General features: G+C 41.9%; 1 protein-coding gene across 1 annotated transcript in view; it reads right to left on the bottom strand.

The window, feature by feature from the left end:
* Positions 1-21,796, bottom strand: part of STX8 (syntaxin 8) — a 76,782-nt gene that overhangs the window by 8,617 nt on the left and 46,369 nt on the right. The window contains exon 7 of the mRNA XM_079966271.1: positions 13,596-13,697. Coding sequence (XP_079822397.1) covers positions 13,596-13,697 — 102 coding nt within the window. The remainder of the gene's footprint in view (positions 1-13,595; positions 13,698-21,796) is intronic.

Below are 21,796 nucleotides of genomic sequence, written 5' to 3'. Positions count from 1 at the left end.
AGTCATGCTGGCCACATGACCTGGAAGCTGTATGCCGGCTCCCTCTGCCAGTAAAGCGAGATGAGCGCCGCAACCCCAGTGTTGTCCGCGACTGGACCTAACCGTCAGGGGTCCCCTTACCTTTTACAGAATAGACATTTTCTCTAGAATTATTGTCTTCTTCATGCACAACATACGAGCAGGCATGTAGACATTCCAGCAAAAGAAAAAGTGAGCCCTGACTCAGGCGACTACATCAGCACAACAAAAAGAAAGGATATTTTGGGAGAAATACACTGGCTGGGTTTTTTTTCCATGTTAATGCAAAAAAGGTCTATACCCGAATAGAAGGGTATATTGAAAATATTAGATCCTTATGGGCCTTGTGGTTCCTGGAATACTTCTGCATTCTTGATCACAGTATGACAATGAAAGTGATTTCTCTTTAATGCATTCAGTTATTGGAAGACTAAAAATATCCCCTAGGCCTGGTACTGCTCTGTTCTCTTTTACCAAGACACATCTTCATCCTAATATGTTGCATTTCAAAGACAGCAATAAACATTTCAGTATGGGTTACCCAGTCCCCAGGCTCATATTCTCTATTTCCATCATAGCCCTGTTATCACAAATGAAAAACTCTTAGCTCCACTGCCATCATAAATCAGTTTTTGAGAAATTAAGCATGAAAAAATCCAGCTACATAATTTTTCATCCTGAAGAGAACAAACCTATGAAGCAAACAGATTTTTGTGTGATGGATTAATGCACACATCCCATGGGAAATGCAGATATTAAATAATATATTAAGAATTCCACTAACACACACACTTTGAGTTTATGCTCTGCCTGATAATACATATTCACTCTTCAAGACAGAAGCTAAGGTATTATACAAAACAAGAGAACACAAGTGCCTTCAGTATTTATGTTCCTAAATCCTCATTTAAGCAACTCAAGCCATCCTATAGCTAGGAGGATATACATTTCTTTTCCAGTCCTGCGACTATTGGTGAACCCTTGTCCATCAGTTCCAACACAAGTCTAATGCAAGAGAGGCAAGGGACTCCAGCATCTCTGACTGAATACTTGGCAATGAGAATCAAACAGACTGGGATGCATTCCCCTCCACCCTCAAAGCAGACAAGTGAGATTTTGCTGAAGTATCCAAACTGATTTGTTTCATGCAACATTCCTTCACTTTTCATTTCATCAGGGCTGAAAGAATGCACAGATCATGCCAACTTGGCTTCAAGAGCCATAGAGCTCAATCTAGCCAATATGAGCTCGCACCTTATCTTTATTAAGTTTTAATTGCATCAGGCATTGCTGGCATTTTGTCCTCATACCATAAAACAAAAAATGGGAGTCCCTCTGTCACCCCTTCCCAGCCCACAGCACGAGTATGATCTCACACCTCTCTGACTCATTTTACAGGTAGATGACTTAAGACCAAATATATCCTACTCTGTGTCGCACCCCTGCAGCCCTACTGGAGAACCACCAACACATGCCTAACTTTCTAAAGTGAAGCCCCATTAGCACCTTTTGCTGTGCTTCTCTTCAAGGCTCATTGCTGAAACTTTGGCGGTAGCACCACAAGCCTCCTGTGACCTGTTACTAGATCATCAATCCATGTTAAGGAATCACCGATCTATAAACTGGGTAACAATGCAATTTAGAGACATCTGGTACTCCAAGAACACACCACAATTTTATTAGAAAAAAAGGGATACAAATGATACACTCAGCCGCAGTTGCTTGCGTCATTCCTTTAAACTTGCAAATTTGATCGCAGTTGCCTAACAGCTTGTAACAGCTGTTACAAGTCTACTGCCAGAATTGCTCCACGCTCATGTTGCACACCTGAATGGAGTGTCTCGAAATAATTCACCTTAAATTGGTTTCCAGAATACCTAAGTAACTCAAACCAGTGTTAGTTCTGTATATTATGATGTGGCCCAGGGTGCACCATCCTGTAATGTTCATGGAAACTGGGATGATTTTTAAGCATTTAAGTTCTATGTAAAGTTTTCAGACATCGTGATTATGTGCAGTCTAATAAATCTGCTGAAGATATTAACACTTCTTTGGCTGTTTTTCGCATGAAAATCCAGGAATTATTTTACCATTTGATGGCAAATACAGTGCTTCTAACCATGATTCTAAACTTAAATGAACAGCACAAACCTAAAGCACAGCATTGTACAATAGTTATGGAGTAGCATATATTTGGTTTACTTGTAAAATGAGTCCTGTGGGTATGTGTATCTCCTACATACACAGGTAGGCATTTTTACATGCAGTGAGTTGGACTTTCGTGAGACATGATCAATTACCACCTAAAGGTCACTCAGCTTGCTGGTAACTCTCCACAGTGGTTATGCAGATGTTTAAAAAGTTAAACAAGAGTATCTCCCAGTTAATTTCCCCCAAGAGAAAACCCTGATGTACTTATCCATACCCTTCCTGCAAATCCATCAGCCTTAGAACATGGCGAACACTTCCCCCCAGAACAGAGAATAGTTATTAACATGTTGTCTCTTGAAATTCGCTGTAAGGCCCATTACTGCACTTAAATGAAGGGTGTTTTTCAAGCTCTCTTTCTCACTTAACCTACCAGTAAACATAGGAAACCATTAGTTCAAGCTGCCACAATTAACTCTCAGCTTTCCCTTCAAAGGCTTGGAGAGTCTGAAGCTACTTATCATGCAAACAGCCTAGGAGCCTCTTTCTCCTTGTGAGGCAACAGGAGGGGAAAACTACTGAGTTAAGTAGATTATTGGGGAAGGAGTCACACTCAGCTGCCCTATGAGATGATTAGACCCTGGGAAATGCAGACTCCAAATCTCCTGCTCCAGACAGTGAACATTCATCAACTGCATTTGGATAATCTGCTATCAAGAACCTTTAAAGAAGCTTCCAATACTCTTCTACCAATGGTATGGCAGGTGGAAAAGAACACACTTATTTGTGCAAAAGAAAGCTTCATCGCTAGCTGCTGCAAAAACAGCCTTTTCAAAAATGCAGATGCATCTCTGGCTAAATCACTCTGATAGATCATGCCCACTAAAGACACACATACATACCCTGGCAAGAATGGGTGCTTAGAAAAAACTCAGCGGCTGACTTGACACCAAGTTACACTGCCTGATTTTACCAGTTCTTTCCTCCTTATAATTCAGTCTTGAACATTATCAGCCACAAACTGGAGCCAAAATATTCTCCTCCCTTTCCTGATTTTGTAATTTTCAACAGTCCTCAGTAGCTTTGGTTATCAAATTCATTTAAGAGAGAAAATAAGGGAAGAGTGTTGCCTCTTTCCTCTCAGCCTACTTCCTTCCTTACACACACTTTTCTCTTTGGTATGTTAAGCGTGCATGAGAATTACCTGTGGCTGAATAAATGATGATCCTCTTTATAGGTTTACATGCACAGAAGGAAGCTTGAAGCATAGCATGATGTGAAAATAGCCCACTACTCATGTGCTATTCGGCAGAAACTGTTTTACAGGAAGAGTTCAACAAAATGAAAGGAGATTATCCATGAGAAAGTAGATAGGAACAGAAAGTGCTCAGATAAAGTTACTGAGAGGAAACCTAAACAACCAACCCTAAGCTACTTCCTCAGTCCTTTGGTGCAAACTGCTAAGGACAAGCGCTGCAGGAGTCCAAAAAGGGAGCCTTGCCTGATCAACAACAAAAGATAAGCAAAAGGCTTCCACAAGTAGATCATATAGTTGTTATAAAACAGCCACAAGAGTGCAAACTGATTATTTAAACTTGCAATTGAACTTTCCATACCTCATTCATTCATGAACATCCACTTGTGGGTTATCCGCTTTTTGCAGATATAGAGAAAGAGGGCCAAGAGGTAGTGACTTGCCGAAGGGCTTCCGGTGTCCAACATTTAATCCACTGAACCACCTTGTTCAGTGATGTTGAATGAGCTAGCTTATGAGGGGAAGGGATTTAAACACAGTGAGATGTAAGCAACCAAACCCTAAAGTAGGAAGCTGCTATTACTCGTACAATTTAAGCAAAGCCAATCTCAGTTCTGCATTGAAAAATCCTTAAAGAAGGATTTGCTCTGCTCTGCAGTAACTGGGGACAGAAAGATGCTCATATGGATTCAACAAGAATGGATGGAAGAAAATATGTAGAACATGTATGTATTAAAACTTTGAAAAACATTAGAAGTAGTAGTAGTAGTAGTAGTAATGAACCCCAAGGTCCCAAGTCATACTCCAATACCTATAAAGCAGCCTCTCTCAACCCTCAACTACAACTGCCATCACTCCTGATCACTGGTCTGCTAGCTAGGAATGATGGGAGTTGTAGTCCAACAACATCTGGGGACCCAAGGTTGAGGGAGGCTGCTATAAAGTATAAGGGATTTTGTTTTGGGCACTCACCCTTAGTTTTAACTAGGGTTGCCTCAGTTAATCAGAAGTTTGACTGTTTCTCTCCCCAAAAGAACTTTAACTGCAACTCATTCCAAATGCAACTCATTGTGGAAACTGCATGGCAGCAAATTAAACCCATGAATTCACCTCATAAACCAGAATCCAAAATGACTGTACATTAATTCGAATCTCTGCCTAATCCTGTTGTTTTCTCCCTGCCCTACAAATGGCAATAAGTTCTAAAAAATGTTAATCCATGTGCAAATATTTTTCTCTTTTCTGTGTGCACAAGTATCAGCAGAGAGAATGAAGGGCTACAGCAACTCAGCTTGAGAGTAAACTTAGAAACTCTAACCCCCGATGTTCTATTTTTAATATTGCTATGAAAGAACAAAATTTCTCAATACGAACGCCTCCACTAAATGCCTCCCTCTCTTTGGAAAAAGAAATATACAGAGTAGGAAACTCTCCTTAAGATCCAAACACGTGGAATACTTTAATATGGCATGTGTTTATTGAGATACCTGTGACTTAGCCATGCAGGGCTTCATAAATAACCACCATGAATTGTTCTTAAAAAGCAAGCATGTAACCAGTGGAATTTTTAAATATGCAGGTAGTGTCTCATACCTCATCATACAAGTAAAGTTTTGCATAAGGTATGTTTCCAGGCATGTTCACACAGAGCATATTATACAAATCAAATTCTTAAGATAATTCAAGTATGAGTGATGACCCCCCCCCCCCCCGCCCCAGCACCAGGAAGGTCTTACCTTCCAATAAGAGTTGCAGCAGCTAATACTGAGTGTAAGTGAAAAAAGCACCCATGGCCACTAGGGACATTTCTAGGTTAGGTATCTGATCTTCTAAGTGAGTATGAATGGAAGGAAGCACTGCATCTTCAGTCTTGTCTGCCTTCTGCTTAAAGTCTATTCCACCTTATCTAACCACAAGAGCTTTTAGATGCTGATTCACAAGTGGATCTCCACTCCCTAAAACAGAAACAAGAATGGTGGGGAAATAGACTGAACAGCTGTTAATAATACCCTCTTATACCAGTCAGAAAGGAAGCAGAATCACCCCAACCCCACAATATGATTCAGAAGGATGCTACTGTCAAATGGCATCAGCAGGTATAGTAGCAACAGCTGAGATTGTCCACTACAAGCAGAGACGTCTCTGGGCCCAAATCTGGCCTAAAGCCAGAATGAAACAGATTTAAAACTACCAGTCTCATGCAGGAATGCACAGAGTTCGACTCCCTCTATCTTTGTGCCCCATAAATGGCAAGTTAAGAGCATGGTCCAAGTTTCTTCTCAGTTGCTTTTCTAGCAGAGACATCACCCCTACCTCGAGGGTAGCCAACCTGGTCCCTCTAGATGTTATGGACTGCAACTCATCAACCACAGACAGCATTGCCAATGACGCAGGGTGGTCAGAACATCTGGAGGGGAACACAGCGGCTGCTCCTGACCTACCTCATCCAATCATGTTCACAGCCTATGGGATAGAGGATAGAGAGTCCTTCAAGTGCCTATCCAGGCCACCTCACTATTCACCTGTTCGACTTCTCTCCCCTAAACATAGTTACAACTACCAAGACCTCTGATGAACTGAGAGGCAAAGGTCACTTCTATAGGCATTAATTCTCATGCAAATGAATAGAAAGACCTGACCTTATGGCTTATCTAAAACCATAACCAGGAGTTTAGGTTTTTGCTGAAAATGGAAGGCTAGCCATTAAGCTTTGGACAACACTCTCAAAGTGCTAGGATTTCTCCTGTGAAAAGCCAAAATAACAATGAATCTTTTTTTGTTAATCATTAAAGTATTAAAAATAAATCTGACTCCTCTAGAAGGGAACATCATAGGTTATAAATTGTATACCTGGACTCATTAATATCTGGGTATGAAACCCCAGATATAGTCCCACATACAGAAATGGACCCAGTGTTGACTCCTTGAGGAAAAGTGTTTGCCCTTTGTGGTTTAGCCTCTGACCTTCCTTAAGGCTAAACAATCATCCGCTGGAAAGTGTTACAAAACCTCTTCTACCTCCCACTGGCTTTTTATTTATACACACACACGCACACATATATAAAGGTTGGTTACTCTCCGGTTCCTAAGAAAGACTCCCTCCAGCTCCTCTCGCTTTCTCTTGGGGATGTGGGCTCACTTCTCCGAACAAGAGGATGACCTCCAGCAACATGGGGCCTGCACTTGCTACTGTCTTCAGTTTGGCAACCCAACACAAAGGCAGTGGGCCTGGTATATACAATTTTGGGGCCAAGCTCCCTATTCACAGAAACAGGCTCCCCAAGAGACAAAGCCTGCAAGATTCTTAATTAAGTCTAAGTGAAAGACGGCCTAACCACATCCTGCTCACATCTTCTGAGTACCTTCATTCTGGACTTCAAACAGCCACAGAACACTGCCCATCAAGCACGCCAAGGCATTCACAGCCAGCAACAAACAATTCCCCCCCCCCCCACTTTAAAATATAGAAAGCCTAGTCTTCGGCACTGCCTCTTCAGCCTGCTCTCTTTTGCTGCTGATTTTAGACATGTCTCTGGTTTGTAAAACAGGAAACAAAGGGACTTCTTGTGTGTCAGAAGCCCTCCAGAGGGTCTGCATTTCATTCCTCCCTCTCCAGGCAGTGTCTGGAGCTCTTTAGCCCATTTCATCTCATTAACATTTCCATGAAGGATCAAAGAATATATTAAAAAAATATCGAAGTATTAAGTACAATTCCTGCTAGGGAAGCCGCATAAACAGATACGTTTAAGAAACCTGTGCAAATTCCTTTGCCTGACCCATTTCTTTATTAGATAATTGTCTCTTCGCAAGAACAACAACAGCTTTTCTTTCCATTGAGCTGCCCTTTCTACAAATCCTGTGAAAATCTTGATAAATACATTCCATTGAACACCCCCCTCCCCAAAACCAGCAAACAATTTCTGTTTTCCAAGCTTCACTGTGATAATGTCCCTTGCAAACAGAAACCAATTATTCCCTGGCAGTAAGTCACCCGCAGTATGAATTGCTGTAATTTTGCCCCTTTTAGCAGCTGCTCAGGGTGGGCTGAGAGGTGGCTGTGGTAATGAAGCACGGATGAATACTAAAGAAGCACTGAGGCATGGCATCCTGTGGAGCAGCAGTGTTTAATTTTTCCTAAAGTACTTTCTTGCTCCAGGAAGCAAATCAATGAGATTTATGTGTCAGAAAGGGGGCTTTCTACTGTATATTTGCATTCACAATCCCAACCAGAATACGAATTTCTATGCACCTGACTAGCTTGTAAAAAACTTTCACCTTATGTTTTAAAAGTGCTAACACACCCCTCCCCCTCCCTCTCCACAATTCTTTGCTTTCTCATTAGAAATGCCCAGCAACATCCGCCAGACAAAGACACTGCAAACAAAGTGTATGGAAAGGAGTGGGGGGGGGGGAAATTAGGGAAAACAAAAAGAAAAGAAAAGAAAAGAAAAGAAAAGAAAAGAAAAGAAAAGAAAAGAAAAGAAAAGAAAAGAAAAGAAAGACGTGCAGAGGAATTCCTTTTTTCACTGATCTGTGGAATACATTAATATCCCAAACTGTTGGCACAGACTCGAACGCTCAGATGGGTGACAATGCAAGCAATGACTCTGAGTCTGGGATCTTCAAATAAACCTCCGCTGCTGTCATGGCCACCGGGAAAGAGGCTGAGGGCAATATTCGCTGACCTTCATTTCGTTGTTTCACCAGACCTAACTGCTGGACCTTTGTTTGCCTGTTACTAGGAGTTCCTCTTTCAAAAATGTCAGCATTTCCTAGACGATACAAGAGCCAGTTTATTAGGTAAATAAACCCACCCTAAAGCAGTCTCTCCTGCTCCACGATGAGAATCCACTGAGAGCAGAGACAAGGAGCAAATCTGAACCCTCGAAATGAAGGGAGAGAGAGACCGCAGAAATTTGGAGAGCATTTCAAAGGCAAATATGAAAAGGCCAACAAATGTTATATTGAGCCATCAAGGAATACGACTGGGAAGACTGAAAACTGCAACAGAGAAGACCTTTCGAGTAACCAGGGATTTGTGTGGCTTATGGCACTTTCCATGAAACACATATGCACCACAGAGGTCTCTGGCCCAGACTCCACAGACCAGGATGAATACAGGGAAATGATACGTGTCCCTTATTTCCAAACATTACAGTCCCATGTACATCTACAGGACAGGCATCACAGATCCACAATGTCACTCACCACTGTTTTGGCAATCAATTACTTTGCAGTTATATTTCTCTAGTGAAAGCGGCGGGGCGGGGGCAATTTATTCCACCCTTCCTTCTTTTTGAGGACTACAAAGGGAGGATAGAGTTAACTGAACACCATCTACAGCAGCAATGAGACAGTGAAATCCACCACACAACACCGTGGATTTAGATGCTTTCCTCAAGAATGGCCTCCTCATTTATTTGAAAAATAACTTTTTCACTTTCATTTTATTTGAAAAAATGGTCAATGCCTCGGCCCCAGATCATAGCCCAACAGTAGGGCTGTAGTTGGATGAGGAGCAAACATGAGCTGGTCCCTCTCCTCTACTACACAAACTGGCCCTCAGCATGAATGGCCAACTGCACAAACTATTGGTTTATGTGACTGTCGCGCCATTTTCTTGAAGTTCAGAAATGCTACAGATCAGTCCTGCATGTGATCAGGCACTCATGAGGAAGGGCCAGTTCACACTGCACATGGTTTCATGTGGTGGAGGGAAAGATGTGTGCACTGCTCCTAATGGCTCTCTCAGTTTTGTTTCAGATATGAAAACAAAGGAGGAGGAGGGAAAGGGAAAGCAGCAACAGACTGGCTGGTTGGATATGCGAAATCTTTCAGGTGGAACAAGGTATGTTAACCAAGGTATCTTTAACCGAGAAAAAGCATCCTGGATGTCCTTGCTTTTAGGAATGAAATACTATGAATCCTTATCATCTCTATTTTGGAGGCTGACGTGCACCTTAAGATTGCCCTTATAAGTGGGAAAGTCTTTATCCTGGACCTTTCCACCATCCTTCTACTATCTGCACCCTATATTTCTGCTGCCTAGCATCTGCTTTTGAAATACCCATCTTTCGGGTGAAGGGAATTAAAGAGCTTCAAAAAAAAAATGCATGCAGAATCAGGAAAGCGGGCCACATATGATTTTCACCCAGCTCCCACAAAACAAAACAAACTAAGTTATGATCTCAACAGAACCTCAGCACGATAGCCAATTGTATTTTTTTCTCTGTTTTTAAAGGAAAATTAAACAACCACCTAAAATCACAGGGAAGCCTCCACCGACTTGCAGGATGTGCTATAAAATAAGCAGCAGGCGTCAAATTCTGATTATCACATTTCTGCACTTTTTCCAGAAATATCAAGCAGTGATTTAACTCCTGGACACGTATCCTTGGAAACCAAACTATAAGCAGCTGCCCCTGGATGTTCACACAATGCCAGGTTTCCCCTCTTTGTATTCAAATATAACTAATTACTTGGCCTTTGAAATGATAGATGGTTGAGGGGGCGTCCCGGGGACGCACCCCAGCCCTCCAATGGCAGAGCCAGATTGCCAGGTCTAGCAACAGCTGCTCCAAATCCCCCACGAGGTGAGAGCAGGCACCAGAGAGGCTCTATTTGAACAGCTGCATATGCAAATGTAATTAACTAGGTGTTGCTGGCCTCTTCCGCTCACCCAGCCTGCATAGGCATGCTAGACCCCCCTTACCCATTGCTTTAAGGTGAAAGGCTGGTGGGGGGGAGACACACAACAGCATTTTCTCACTAGACATGCCAAATCCTCTTCTGAGTTTCAAGAAAGAGTAAATAACAAGGATATAATTATGAGTATCAGATCCAAACTGCCTACCAGAGTAGCTCACAATCCTGCGTCTTATCACTCTAAATTTTTAGATTTCTGCTCTTGGAAGCCTAACGAGACAAAATATTAACTAAGCTTGGGGTTTATTTTTCTTTGGGGAGACTGTGGGAGTTGGAAGGATTTTACTGTCCAGACTATTTCTTTCTGAATGCTTTCACCATGGACTTCTGCCAAGTGACAAAGAGGTTGCTCAGTGATTAAAGCATTGGGATAGAATTCCAGAGATACAGGTTTAATGATAGCCATGCCATGGGGCTGTTTGGGTGACCTTGGCAAGTCAAGCAACTTATCCTTTACTCCACTTCACCAGAGGAGAATGGGAAAAGGAGAGAGCGCATCTGATGGTGGTGGGAGGCGAGCATATTAGGATCTGTGATGCTCTTGACAAGATATAAAGAAGAAAAAAATATGTATGAAACGATGCTGTCTTGCGAGCGTCCACTGCTGCTTAGGGTCTTGAACTCTGCAAATCATAGCATGCTGGGCACAATTATCTGAACTTCTGATTAACATGCCACAGCAGTTGAAGTCCTCAAAAAGCACAAACATTTTGACAGGCATAAGGGGATGATATATGAGCGCAGCAGTCCCAGCGTCTGAATCTGAAATAAATGACAGCTCAGCAGTTACAGGGCCCCATTGCAGCCAAAGGCCACTGTTGGCCACTATCCAGACAAGTTATCTCTATGTCTCAGGGCCAAATTAGACTGATCTTAACTTCATGAATGAAATTAATGCACATTTTTATTATGTAAATAGCAGCTGAAATAAGAACCCACCTCCTATCTTACAAAAAGAAGTTACTATGTTTTTATGCCCCTTCTCCAAACTTGGTCCATTGCTCTGCTATCAGTATGAGGTGTCACACAGGTGCCAACATCACAAACCAAATGGTAGTAACATCGTGGGAAGTGATTCCAAATACCCAGATAGCTGGGCTTAGGGAACATGAAAAGGAGCAAAGAGAAAAATGGAACAGCTCATAAACCAGGGAAAAAAGTTGTTTCAGGGAAATCATCTTTTGGTTCAGACCCAAGGCAATTGTCCGTGCAGTTATTGGAAAGAACGCTGGCACAATCTTCTGGCAAACCGGCCACAGGAAAGGCTGACTTCATGTCACACTGAACTAAGCTCCCCGCAATACTAAAAATAAAGCGGATGGAACTTTCACTCGTCAGAATATATATACTTTGCATCAGCTGAACAAACCTGATTACTTGCAGCCCTGAATTTATCAAGCCAATTGACTTTCTGAGAAAAATAGCCAAAGAATGTGGGTACTGCACCAGAATGATGAATAAGGTGAGAGCTGGGGGCATACTCCTACTTTCTAGGGACATTCTTTTAGGATGTCATCCACATTTTAAAAACCCCACAGATTTATTTAAAGTTTGCAGCAAAGTCTGAGGAACACCGTAAAAAAATAATATTCCTGTGAGAAGTTAATACAGCGCAGCGCATACCGATTTAGGTGATAGAAATTAAAGGCATGATTTTTGTTCTCCCCTAAAGACACCATAAAAACTAAAAGCAAAGAGACATCTCGCTGCGATGCCACCTTGTGGAACAGAAGAAAATGGGAGGTTTTAATACAACCCATTCCTATATCTTACCATTCATATGCATTTCTAGTGAGCTGGAAGAACTGGCGGGGAAAGAGGGAAAAGAGTGGAGGATAGACTAAGTCATCTTTAATTGTCTTTGGAAATATCAGATAAAATATACCTTTGTTCTCTGACTCTTAGCATTTCATAGAGCCAGGTTGCTAGGTAAAATCGAATCAATCTGAAAAGCAACTGCCATCTGCTTGATGGAAAAAGTATCACTAGCCTACACTATATGATTTCATGACTAGATACGGGTGCAAATCCCTGCTTTCAGATTCAGAACTCAACTACACAGCAATCTGTAGGGGTTTAATATCAAATGGCTGACTGCCACTAGGCCTAAGATGTTAATGCTAATAATGCTAGCACAAACTGTATGCTTCTGAAGCTCCCCCCACCCCCGGTACCATGGTAAAGTTGCTAATAAATAACAACGACAACATTTATAGCAACATCTAAAGCCAGGAGATCAGACATTTTCCATCATCATCCCCTCCTCCCCGCAGAGCCATCATGAACCACCACTATCTTAACCAAGTATATTATGTTTATTAAATATTAATTTCCATTTACTGTCCGTGGCATTGAAGTCTTTTCTGCCAGACAGAAGGAGGGATACAAATACTTCTAACAAACACAGGATATATCTTTCTAAGTGCAGTTGAAGAGTCTAACTTGATGGCCTTCCTTCTTTTTTGCTTAAGTCATTTAAGAGACATTCAGTATTAAGACATTCAGTAAATTAAGTGCACTGTGAACACAAAACTCAACAATAAAGATCAAGGATTCCCCTTCCCCACACAATTGGTTTTACATCTAAGTCTTTTGAAATTTAACACATGCAGTTATCTGAAACATCAAGGAATCGTAGAAGAGTATTCAGTTGTGTTTTATCAGCCCGACCAGTGTTTCATACTGTTTTGCACTAAACCAGGGTTTCCAAATTTGGGTCCCCAGCTGTTTTTGCACTACAATTCCCATCATCCCAGTGGTCAAGGATGATGGGAATTGTAGTGCAAAAACAGCTTGGGGCCCAAGTTTGGGAAACCCTGCACTAAACCAACGTATTATATGGAAACGAAATGGTGCTAAATATCCTATACCTATCATGTGCCAAGAAAATAAAGATTTAAAATTATGTACACACGTGGCTTAACTGGCAACATACAGTTTATTACAGGCATAGGCAAACTCCGGCCCTCCAGATGTTTGGGACTATATTTCCCATCATCCCTAGCTAACACGACCAGTGGTCAGGGATGATGGGAATTGTAGTCCCAAACATCTGGCGGGCCGGAGTTTACCTGTGCCTGGTTTATTATGTTTGACAATATGGAAAGTGCAATAGTAGAAACACAAATTGCAACATTGGTGGCCTTCACATAAGAGAACTCTCTGCTTTGTAGGGTATCTGTAGGCACAGACATTTTACCAAATGGAATCACTTCTACAAATAACTCCCCTTCTCTATATGAGGATACTAATTTTACTCCTCTTCTATCATGTCTTCTTTTCTCTCCTCACTCTCTCAAAAGCAGTAGCTGCTTAAACCGTGCTTAATTAACTGCCATTAACCATTACAAGATAACAGTGAAAAATTATTTAGACTGCTTCAGGCCAATAATTAGAAGCTACAAAATGGCAGCTATTTTTTTAAAAAAATTATTTAAAAAGTAGACTTTTAAGTCAAACCATATCTTACCACAAGAAGATGATTTTCTGTCCACTGTCATTACACGCTTGGTTTGGTTGCGCAGCTTGTTGTCGGTATTTTCTACTAAATTGGTGATATCGTCGATGATTTCTATTAAAAAAGATATATCGTTATATAGTATTAATATCCAGGTTTTCCACCATCACACCCAAACAAATGCAATGCTATCATTTTATGGCACCCTTCCAGCAACCAAGAGCTCTGCAGCTTTGATCTAACTTATTGGCATGGCAGCCCTCTGAGGAAGGTTAGACAGATGGCTGTTTTAAATGTGACAGAAGCCAAGCAGAAGCCACCCAAAAGCATCACGGTAGGTGTAGCCCATGTAGATGCTGCACTTAGCTAGCATAACGGATTAAGAACGTGCAGACACATCTGTTCCTTGACCCATGGTTAGTAGTTAGAACAAAATGCTTTATAAATTTAGACCAGAAGAAGGGTGAAAATTTTATCTGGGCTGTTTGGAGTGGCTGCACAGAACCTCCACTTTTGCAATGGGCAAGGATCACCCCAAAGCTACCTGCAAATGACCAGAGATTAGAAACTGGCCCCACACATTCAGCCCTCATGCTACTTGCACTGCACTCTATTGCCCCACAAATTTTGTCCAAACCTGCAAATGGAAAATATTTGCACCTTTGCATATTGGTATAAATACAATTTCTAAGGCTCAGTTATAATTGAGAATAAAAACTGAAGCATGATCCTGTTTAAACAGCTTCCTTATAGAATATCTCTCTTACAGTTGTGCTTCTTCTCACCAATATTCCATTTTTCAGCACAAATAATGACATCATGACTATAAGCAAGCGCTAACTGCACTTTGGCATTTAAAAAAACATTACTTGCTTATTTGTTTCCAGCTGAGATTCAAGGTGCAGGTATTGATATATGTGAATAGCAAACTCCACTCTCCAAATCTAGATTCACATGTATTCCCCCAAAATGGGGGGTGCAGGGGAGTGGGAGAGACTGAGCATGTTCAGTGGACACAGAATGCTGGCTGACTGCTGAAGGAAGGCAGGGGGCAGAATGGAACATTGTAGGGAAGAGGGATAAAGTGAAATGAGAGGGGAAAGAAGGAACAGCTGCCTGGCACTCCACACTTAGCACAGGTCCCACTTGCACTGAGAAGCATAAGAACATAAAAATATGTATAGAAAGAGGTTAACATTCCAGTTTCTTCAGAGATGGCATATCCAGGTGAAGAGATCATAGATAACGGCAGAGAAAAGCATCTCCTAAGGATGCCATACACCCACTGAAAACTCATCAGGTTCACAAGGGTGACGCTGTATAAAAAAGCTCCTTACAGAATGGTTGGTTTCCATCACAGACCTCACAATGGATTCAGAGTGAAAAAACAAGGAAAATTATTAAGCAGTACAAAAACTAGCAAGCTGCCAACATCCGAGTGGAGTTTCAACATGTTGTCTTCCAGTTGCAAGCCTCTTGCTCTTGGATATTAGGTCAACGTTTTAGTAAATTCAATCCCGTCTTCACATATACAGTCAGTGTGGCAGGGGTGAGGCCAACTGACAGGTGGTAGGTTATGAAGTAATTTATGAGAAAAAGCTTCTACTAGTACGTTTGCTCAGTTCGAACGATGAAAATTCAAAACTGATAACTTTCACAAGTTACCCAGCCACATTAAAGTAGTTTTTAAAACAAAAAATAGTGTCACTGTTTTTGAATTATGTTTTTCTGGCTTCTGGAGCACAAAACAGAAAACTGTTTCCAGAAAGAACAACTGCCAAGGGTATAAATTGACCATGCCCCACTTTGAGTCCCTTTACATTCAATAAAAAGGGGGAATTGTACAGCATTTTCTTGAGCAACCACAGTACTTTCAAGGCCTCATTGCTTAAACCACTCCTGTAGTTTGTACATTATAAACACTTCAATTTATAAACAGTTACATCTATGGGAATGGTTTACATTTGGAATACCAACCTCTCTGCTCTGAAAACCATACAAATGATATTGTACAGTGGTATCTCGGGTTACATACGCTTCAGGTTACATACACTTCAGGTTACACACTCCGCTAACCCAGAAATAGTGCTTGAGGTTAAGAACTTTGCTTCAGGATAAGAACAGAAATCTTGCTCCGGCAGCGCAGCGGCAGGAGGCCCCATTAGCTAAAGTGGTGCTTCAGGTTAAGAACAGTTTCAGGTTAAGAACGGATGTCTGGAACGAATTAAGTACTTAACCCGAGGTACCACTGTACTTTATTGTATTTCAATAGCCAAGAGTGTGAGCTGTGAGTCGCCTGTTAACCTCATCCACAAATTCACTAGATAGTCTTGGGCAAGCTAGCATTCTTCTTGGTGTTAAGCCCTACCATTAGTAATAGAGAGGGGAAATACTGCTCTACCTTACAGGGGTGTAGCAAGGATTGCTGAGATTATGTGAAGTGTACTGAATTCCTGAAGTGTCCATCTATACTATACATTGTATAGGAAAGCTCTCATTCATGGCAAGGTGCCACTGAGGTTTCCAGGTAGACCAAGCCTGGAAGTCCCTAATCTTTATGAGCCCAAAATATGCAGTCTGTGTGTGGCACTGATCAGGAACCCAGGACATTACAAAATGTTAAGAAAAAGGAAAATAAACAGCCTTCCCTTCCATCACTCTTCTTTAACATGAATTCACCAGGAAAGAATTTGGAGGGGGAAATGGGTAGAGAGGGAAAGAGAACTCTGTGAAATTCAGGGCAGATGGGCAATGAAGAAGGAAAACTGGAAACTGCTCAGCTTAAGAAAATAACATTTTTTTTCTGTAGGAAGTAAAATGCTCCTTCTCTCCACCCCCACGGGAGAAGGAAGATTTACTTGGTTACATCCCATTCTGAATCAGAGTTTCTGCCTGTGTGCTACTCAGGTGTGCCCTCTCCCAAGAGGCTTGCGAGTTTTTATACTTCTGAACCACACACAGAGTCCCAAGCATGGCGGGATTCCTATAGCACTCAGAAGAAAAGCAGGCTGCTTGCCATATAACCTCCTCGTATTTGTACTAATTGATTTTCTGATTTATTTAAAATATGTAAAAGCCTTACTTGGATTTGGCAGCTGCCTTAAAGACCAGGCTTCACAGTTCCTGCCCACTGAGTAAGCCAAATACAAACTGCACTTGCAAAATGCAGAGGGGAATGGATTTAGCAGCAGCGCTGGGTACAATCGCATCTTAGCTACAGATTAATAAGACTATAGGAGAGGAGGATTTCCTTTATTTCAGTTCAGCCTTTCTTCCATGTGAGAGGTTCCAAGCCAGGCTCTCATTCAGACTTGATGATGTTACAACGTGACGCACCGCTGCCACTGCACATCGGGTGCCACGGCTGCTGCCTTACCTCTTGCACTCTGGCGTCATGGTGGAGACTGGACCAGGGCCTGCAACGTGGTGGGGACTGGATCAGGGCCTTGTGGCAGAGGCAGAAGCCCAGGTCCAGTGGCTGTGCAAGAGTGAAAGAGGTAAGACAATTGGTGGTCGCACCCGGTGTGCAGTGGCAGCAGTGCATGGTGGCAGCTGCGGAGGAGGCAGAGGCTGGGCACCCACGGGCACACATAACTAACATTTTGTGGGAGCCCAGGCACCCGAAGAGATGGCACCTATGATTTAAGTGCAGGCAAACACACATTGTTCCAAAGGGAAGGAATGATAGTGGACAAAGGCAGGGCATGGCACTGCCCTAAGCACTAGACATAACAGGTAACAGAGGCAAAGAATGCCACTGCTCCCATCTTCTTCTTCTTCTACTGCTGCTGCCACCTCCTGCAGGTAAAAGTTATTGCCCCAGAACCTCAGAAACCACCCTTTGACATAACATGGGGGGCTGAAATTGGTCACTCTTCTGAAGTTCTGTATGGAGGAGGAGGACCAAGTTCAACATGACCTTCCACCATCTGGCTGGCATGCTGTATTAGGGTTGGGTGAGCCTCTCATTGCTTCTGCAGAACCCTTTTTCTCCAGCTGGAGATGGCAGCAGCTGTGGAGGAACAGCTGCATCTAGGTCCCGCATATGATTTGCTGGTATGCATATTGAGCTGCAGGAGGTGGCAGCAGCAGTAGAAGAAGATGAGCACTGGTGACAAGCAGGTACATAGTAGCAAGTCTGGTGAGGATCTAGGATATTCTTGTTTGAGAAAACTGTCACAGATTTCCTTCCTCTCACCAGTAACGTTAGCCAGTTCTAATGGACTGATTTGATTTTTGCTGTGTGGCTAAAGTGCATTATTCTCATCATTAGAAACTGCCTCTATTTCATGAAGAAGGGACTATAAATTATAAAAAGAAATGACTAAATGGCCTGGAAGAGAAAGATGCCATCTGTGATGGAAAATGATGGAAAGAAAATATTTAAAAAAGCAAGTCAGGCAGTTAGAGATGTGAATCTGCACAGAGGGAGGCAAGACTGAGGGAGAGCTACCTGAGAGACAAAAAGATCACATGAGACAAGCAGAGAGTATGTATAGAGACAGGTGTGGGAAACCTTTGGCTATCCACATATTGTTTAACCAAATCTCCCTTCAGTCTTGACCATGCTGGCTGGAGGGCTGTTGGGCATTGTAGTTCAGCAGGTTCCCCATCCTAATAATAGACAAATTGCAGGTCTGGGCGATGTGGATTGAGAAACAGATGAGCATGTGAAAGCGATTAAGACTACATTAGTACCAGGGGTTCATTGTACTAGTATAGTGGCAAGAGAACAACACCCCACACCTACCATTTTGGTTATGATGGAGTACACAAATAAATTGGCTGGCAAACCAATGAGTGACAATGCAGCCAGCCTCTGCATGGATGGCATTGGCTAGCTGGAATCAGGACGCCTGGAAGCCTCCCAGTAGCTTCCTCGCTCAAATCCCTTATATTTATTCTGGAGGTACACAGTGTAAATCCCGGCTTCTCCAAATAGATCTATATCAACAGAGTAATGTATATCTGTAAAATATACACCACAAAATTAGTCATGGGACATGGTAAATATATGTATACTGGAACCGGGTTGAAGAAAAACATCTCAAAACCTGAAGCCCAGAACATTTCATATCATACCAAGAACATTACAGTATGACGAAGCTTAATCTGGAGGCAACCCAGTCTCCATAGCCACTGCCACCATCCAAGGGAGCACCTTAGAGTGAAATGCCAAGGAAATGAATCACGCAAAACACCAGGCTACACACTTCAAAACAACACAACGCTATGCTCAATAGAAGAAAGCAAACATTGTGTATCATGCCAGTGATGAAAAAGATTGTGGCCAATGTGCACATGCGAAGCAGAGTGCTTTAATACTGAGCACCAAATGGAATCTAAAGCCCAAAGAAAAATCTAAAACCCAAAGCAAATGAAAGCCATAAATTCTCATCTATGCCGAAACAATGAGAAAGTTTCATAAATGTCTGAGAGGAAGCAACCTATAAGCAGCCCTTTACACAAGAGCTAGTCTCAAATAATAACAAACTGAAGCAAGTTGTGCTGATATAAACTTTGCTTTCCTCAGCAAATGCTTAGAGGCAATGGTCTTGACATCATGAGAATGACCTTGATAGATTAGGCCAAAGGCCCACCTGGCCCAGCATCCAACATGAGTGCAACTGCTCTCTCCCCCATTGTGATTCCCAGCAACTGGTATTCAAAGGCATACTGTCTCTGACAGTGGAGGTAGAACATTTGGTAATGGCTAAGTTTCCTCTTTTCAAGTCAATTGTGTGTGTTAGGTTTTCTTGGCAACTGTCCATTTACATATATATTGAATTTGATACCACTATGGTCTCTATTCCCAGTCTGCTCAACAACATTTAATCATGAACCAGATCCCAAGAACTGCTTAAGATTAAGCCCAGGGTTGTTGCCCTTCTGGTAGCCTCCGTGATTCTAGGGCACAGTCATTTAGGGTATCTTGAAATTTTATCTTTTCTTCATGACTGGAGCACATATGAACTCAGTCTGTGTGAGGGTAATTGAAGTCACCTGTTACTACAACATTTCCTCTTTTGAATGTCTCCTTAATTTCATTCTCCATCTGACTATTTACTAAATTTAGTAAATAATAAAATGTTTGTGGAAAGGGGGTTATTTGTTTGTTTTTGTTCTTGTTTCCATTATGTATTTTGTGTTCTCCTTTTGTATTTTTATGTTGTGAACCACCCTAGGATTTTCCGTATACAAATCTACGAATGAATGAATGAATATCGCCCTGAACATTTTGTTCAACTACATCTCAGCTAAAGCATCCATGACAGATGGCCATCCAACCTCTGCTTAAAAACTTCCACCTCCCATCAACCCTAGCTAGTATAGTCAATGGTCAGGTGTGATGGGAACTGAAGTACAGTAACATATCGAAGGCCATAGGTTCCCTACCCTGAAACTAAAGAAATTATTTATATCTGCAAAATTATTCCGGAGAATGAAGAAAGAATAACTACGCACTATCAGTTACAGCAATAATCATCACTTAGAATAAGTACTTGGTGGAAAGAGTAGTGGGGCAAGAACTGAGCTCAGAATCCATGAATATTAACTGGAGCCCTTGCTCTCCAACATGCACCAGGGATTTTCTTTTCCAGCTGCTTATTTTGTTTTATTCAAACAAAACACACAAGCATTAATTTTAGTTGTATTTAATTGAATAATTTCCCAGGAGAATAGTTCAGGAGAGTTTTAGAGCAGCTTGTTTCCAAAACCCATTACTGACTGGCATATACCACAGCATCTGCGTGCCAACCAAAATAGGATGCTTTAATGTTACTGGAACTACTTTCGTTCCAGATGTGTTGAGAACTCCTGGTGATATAATGCAGGCAATAGCTGTATTTACACAAGGTAGTATTTTGAGTATCCTTTTCCAGTTATCTTGGGTAAGATAACAGACCCCTTAATTGGAAGCATTTGAATATAAAGCGAGGTCACTTGTTTCTCCCCCTCATTCTTAAAGTTTTCCTTGCTTTGCTGTTCATTAAAATTCAATGTGAGGCAGACCAACAGTTAGCAAAGCAACAGATCATAAAAATATGAACATCTGCAATCTGAAAGACCTTAACAAGAAACATTGCATGGGCCACTCCAACTCATGGGGGCAAAATGTTGTGGTCGTGTCACCTTATGTAACTCCTCAAAGCAAATGAGCCAAATTAGACATCTCTGCACATTTTTTTTTTAAATGCAAATAGGAAAGGCTAGTTGATAATGATCACAATTTGTATTTGGAGGGAACTCCCCCCCCCACCCGGCTGTCACCCTGGATCCAATGGAGAATTGTTTTCCAATGCAAATAGCAGCTTCAGCAAAATGGCTATCATGAATGCAGTGGAGGAATAGGTTAAATTTCACATCCTTGCCTTCCATGATCCCGAAAATATACAGGAAGCCCCCCTCAGGTGATATTTTAATTTCTAAAATGTACATATTAAATGAAAAGATGCATGCAATGTTACATCTAGTTTGGCCCTTAGATGTTCAACAGAAGCAGAATTAGGACTGCAGTGGTGAAGTTTTGGTACTTGATTAGGGTTTAGGGTAAAACAGAACACGACTTGACCAAAGTGGCTTTCCAACATGCTAGGTCAGGTCACATTCCCTTCTAGGCAACCTTCAGGACGGCATATGCCAATGCTGGGCAGGACCAGAAACCAAAGTGAACAGAACAATAAATGTCAAGCTTGCCTTTGTACAATAGACTATTTTTTATGCACATTCCTCTCTATTCCCATCCAGGCAAGCAAGCTGCATTATCAGGGATATGTTCTAATCTAGTCAGACATACATACTTGAGGAGGATGCAAAGCAGGGCCAGTGAAGGGTGTGGCAGGGGTAATATACCTAAGAGGAGTGGTGAATATAAGCACTGCCTATGTTGTTACACAGAAGGTTTTACATTAAGGAAGAGGCTTGGAAAAAGATGGGGAAGCCGGATAGGAGTTGCATGAAATTCAAAGGCTGCCTCCTTAAAGGACCTTAGTGGTTTTTAGCACACAAATACATTCTGTGACTGGCAGAGTTGAAAGCAATTACCCTCTCAAGATCTAACTAGATGGGGCTTTAAGCACATGATGTAAGAAGGTGCTTGGACTGGTCACATCTTGTCTACAAAAAAGCAAAAAGTAGTGGAAGATGTTGCACGGGATGAGGGCTAACAATTTGGGGCATTCTCCTGCTGATAACTTCCTTCTCCCCAACTG

The sequence above is a fragment of the Podarcis cretensis genome (assembly GCF_951804945.1).
Source record: "Podarcis cretensis genome assembly, chromosome: 2".
Taxonomy (NCBI): Eukaryota; Metazoa; Chordata; class Lepidosauria; order Squamata; family Lacertidae; genus Podarcis; species Podarcis cretensis.
This window is presented reverse-complemented; position numbering and strand designations above follow the sequence as displayed.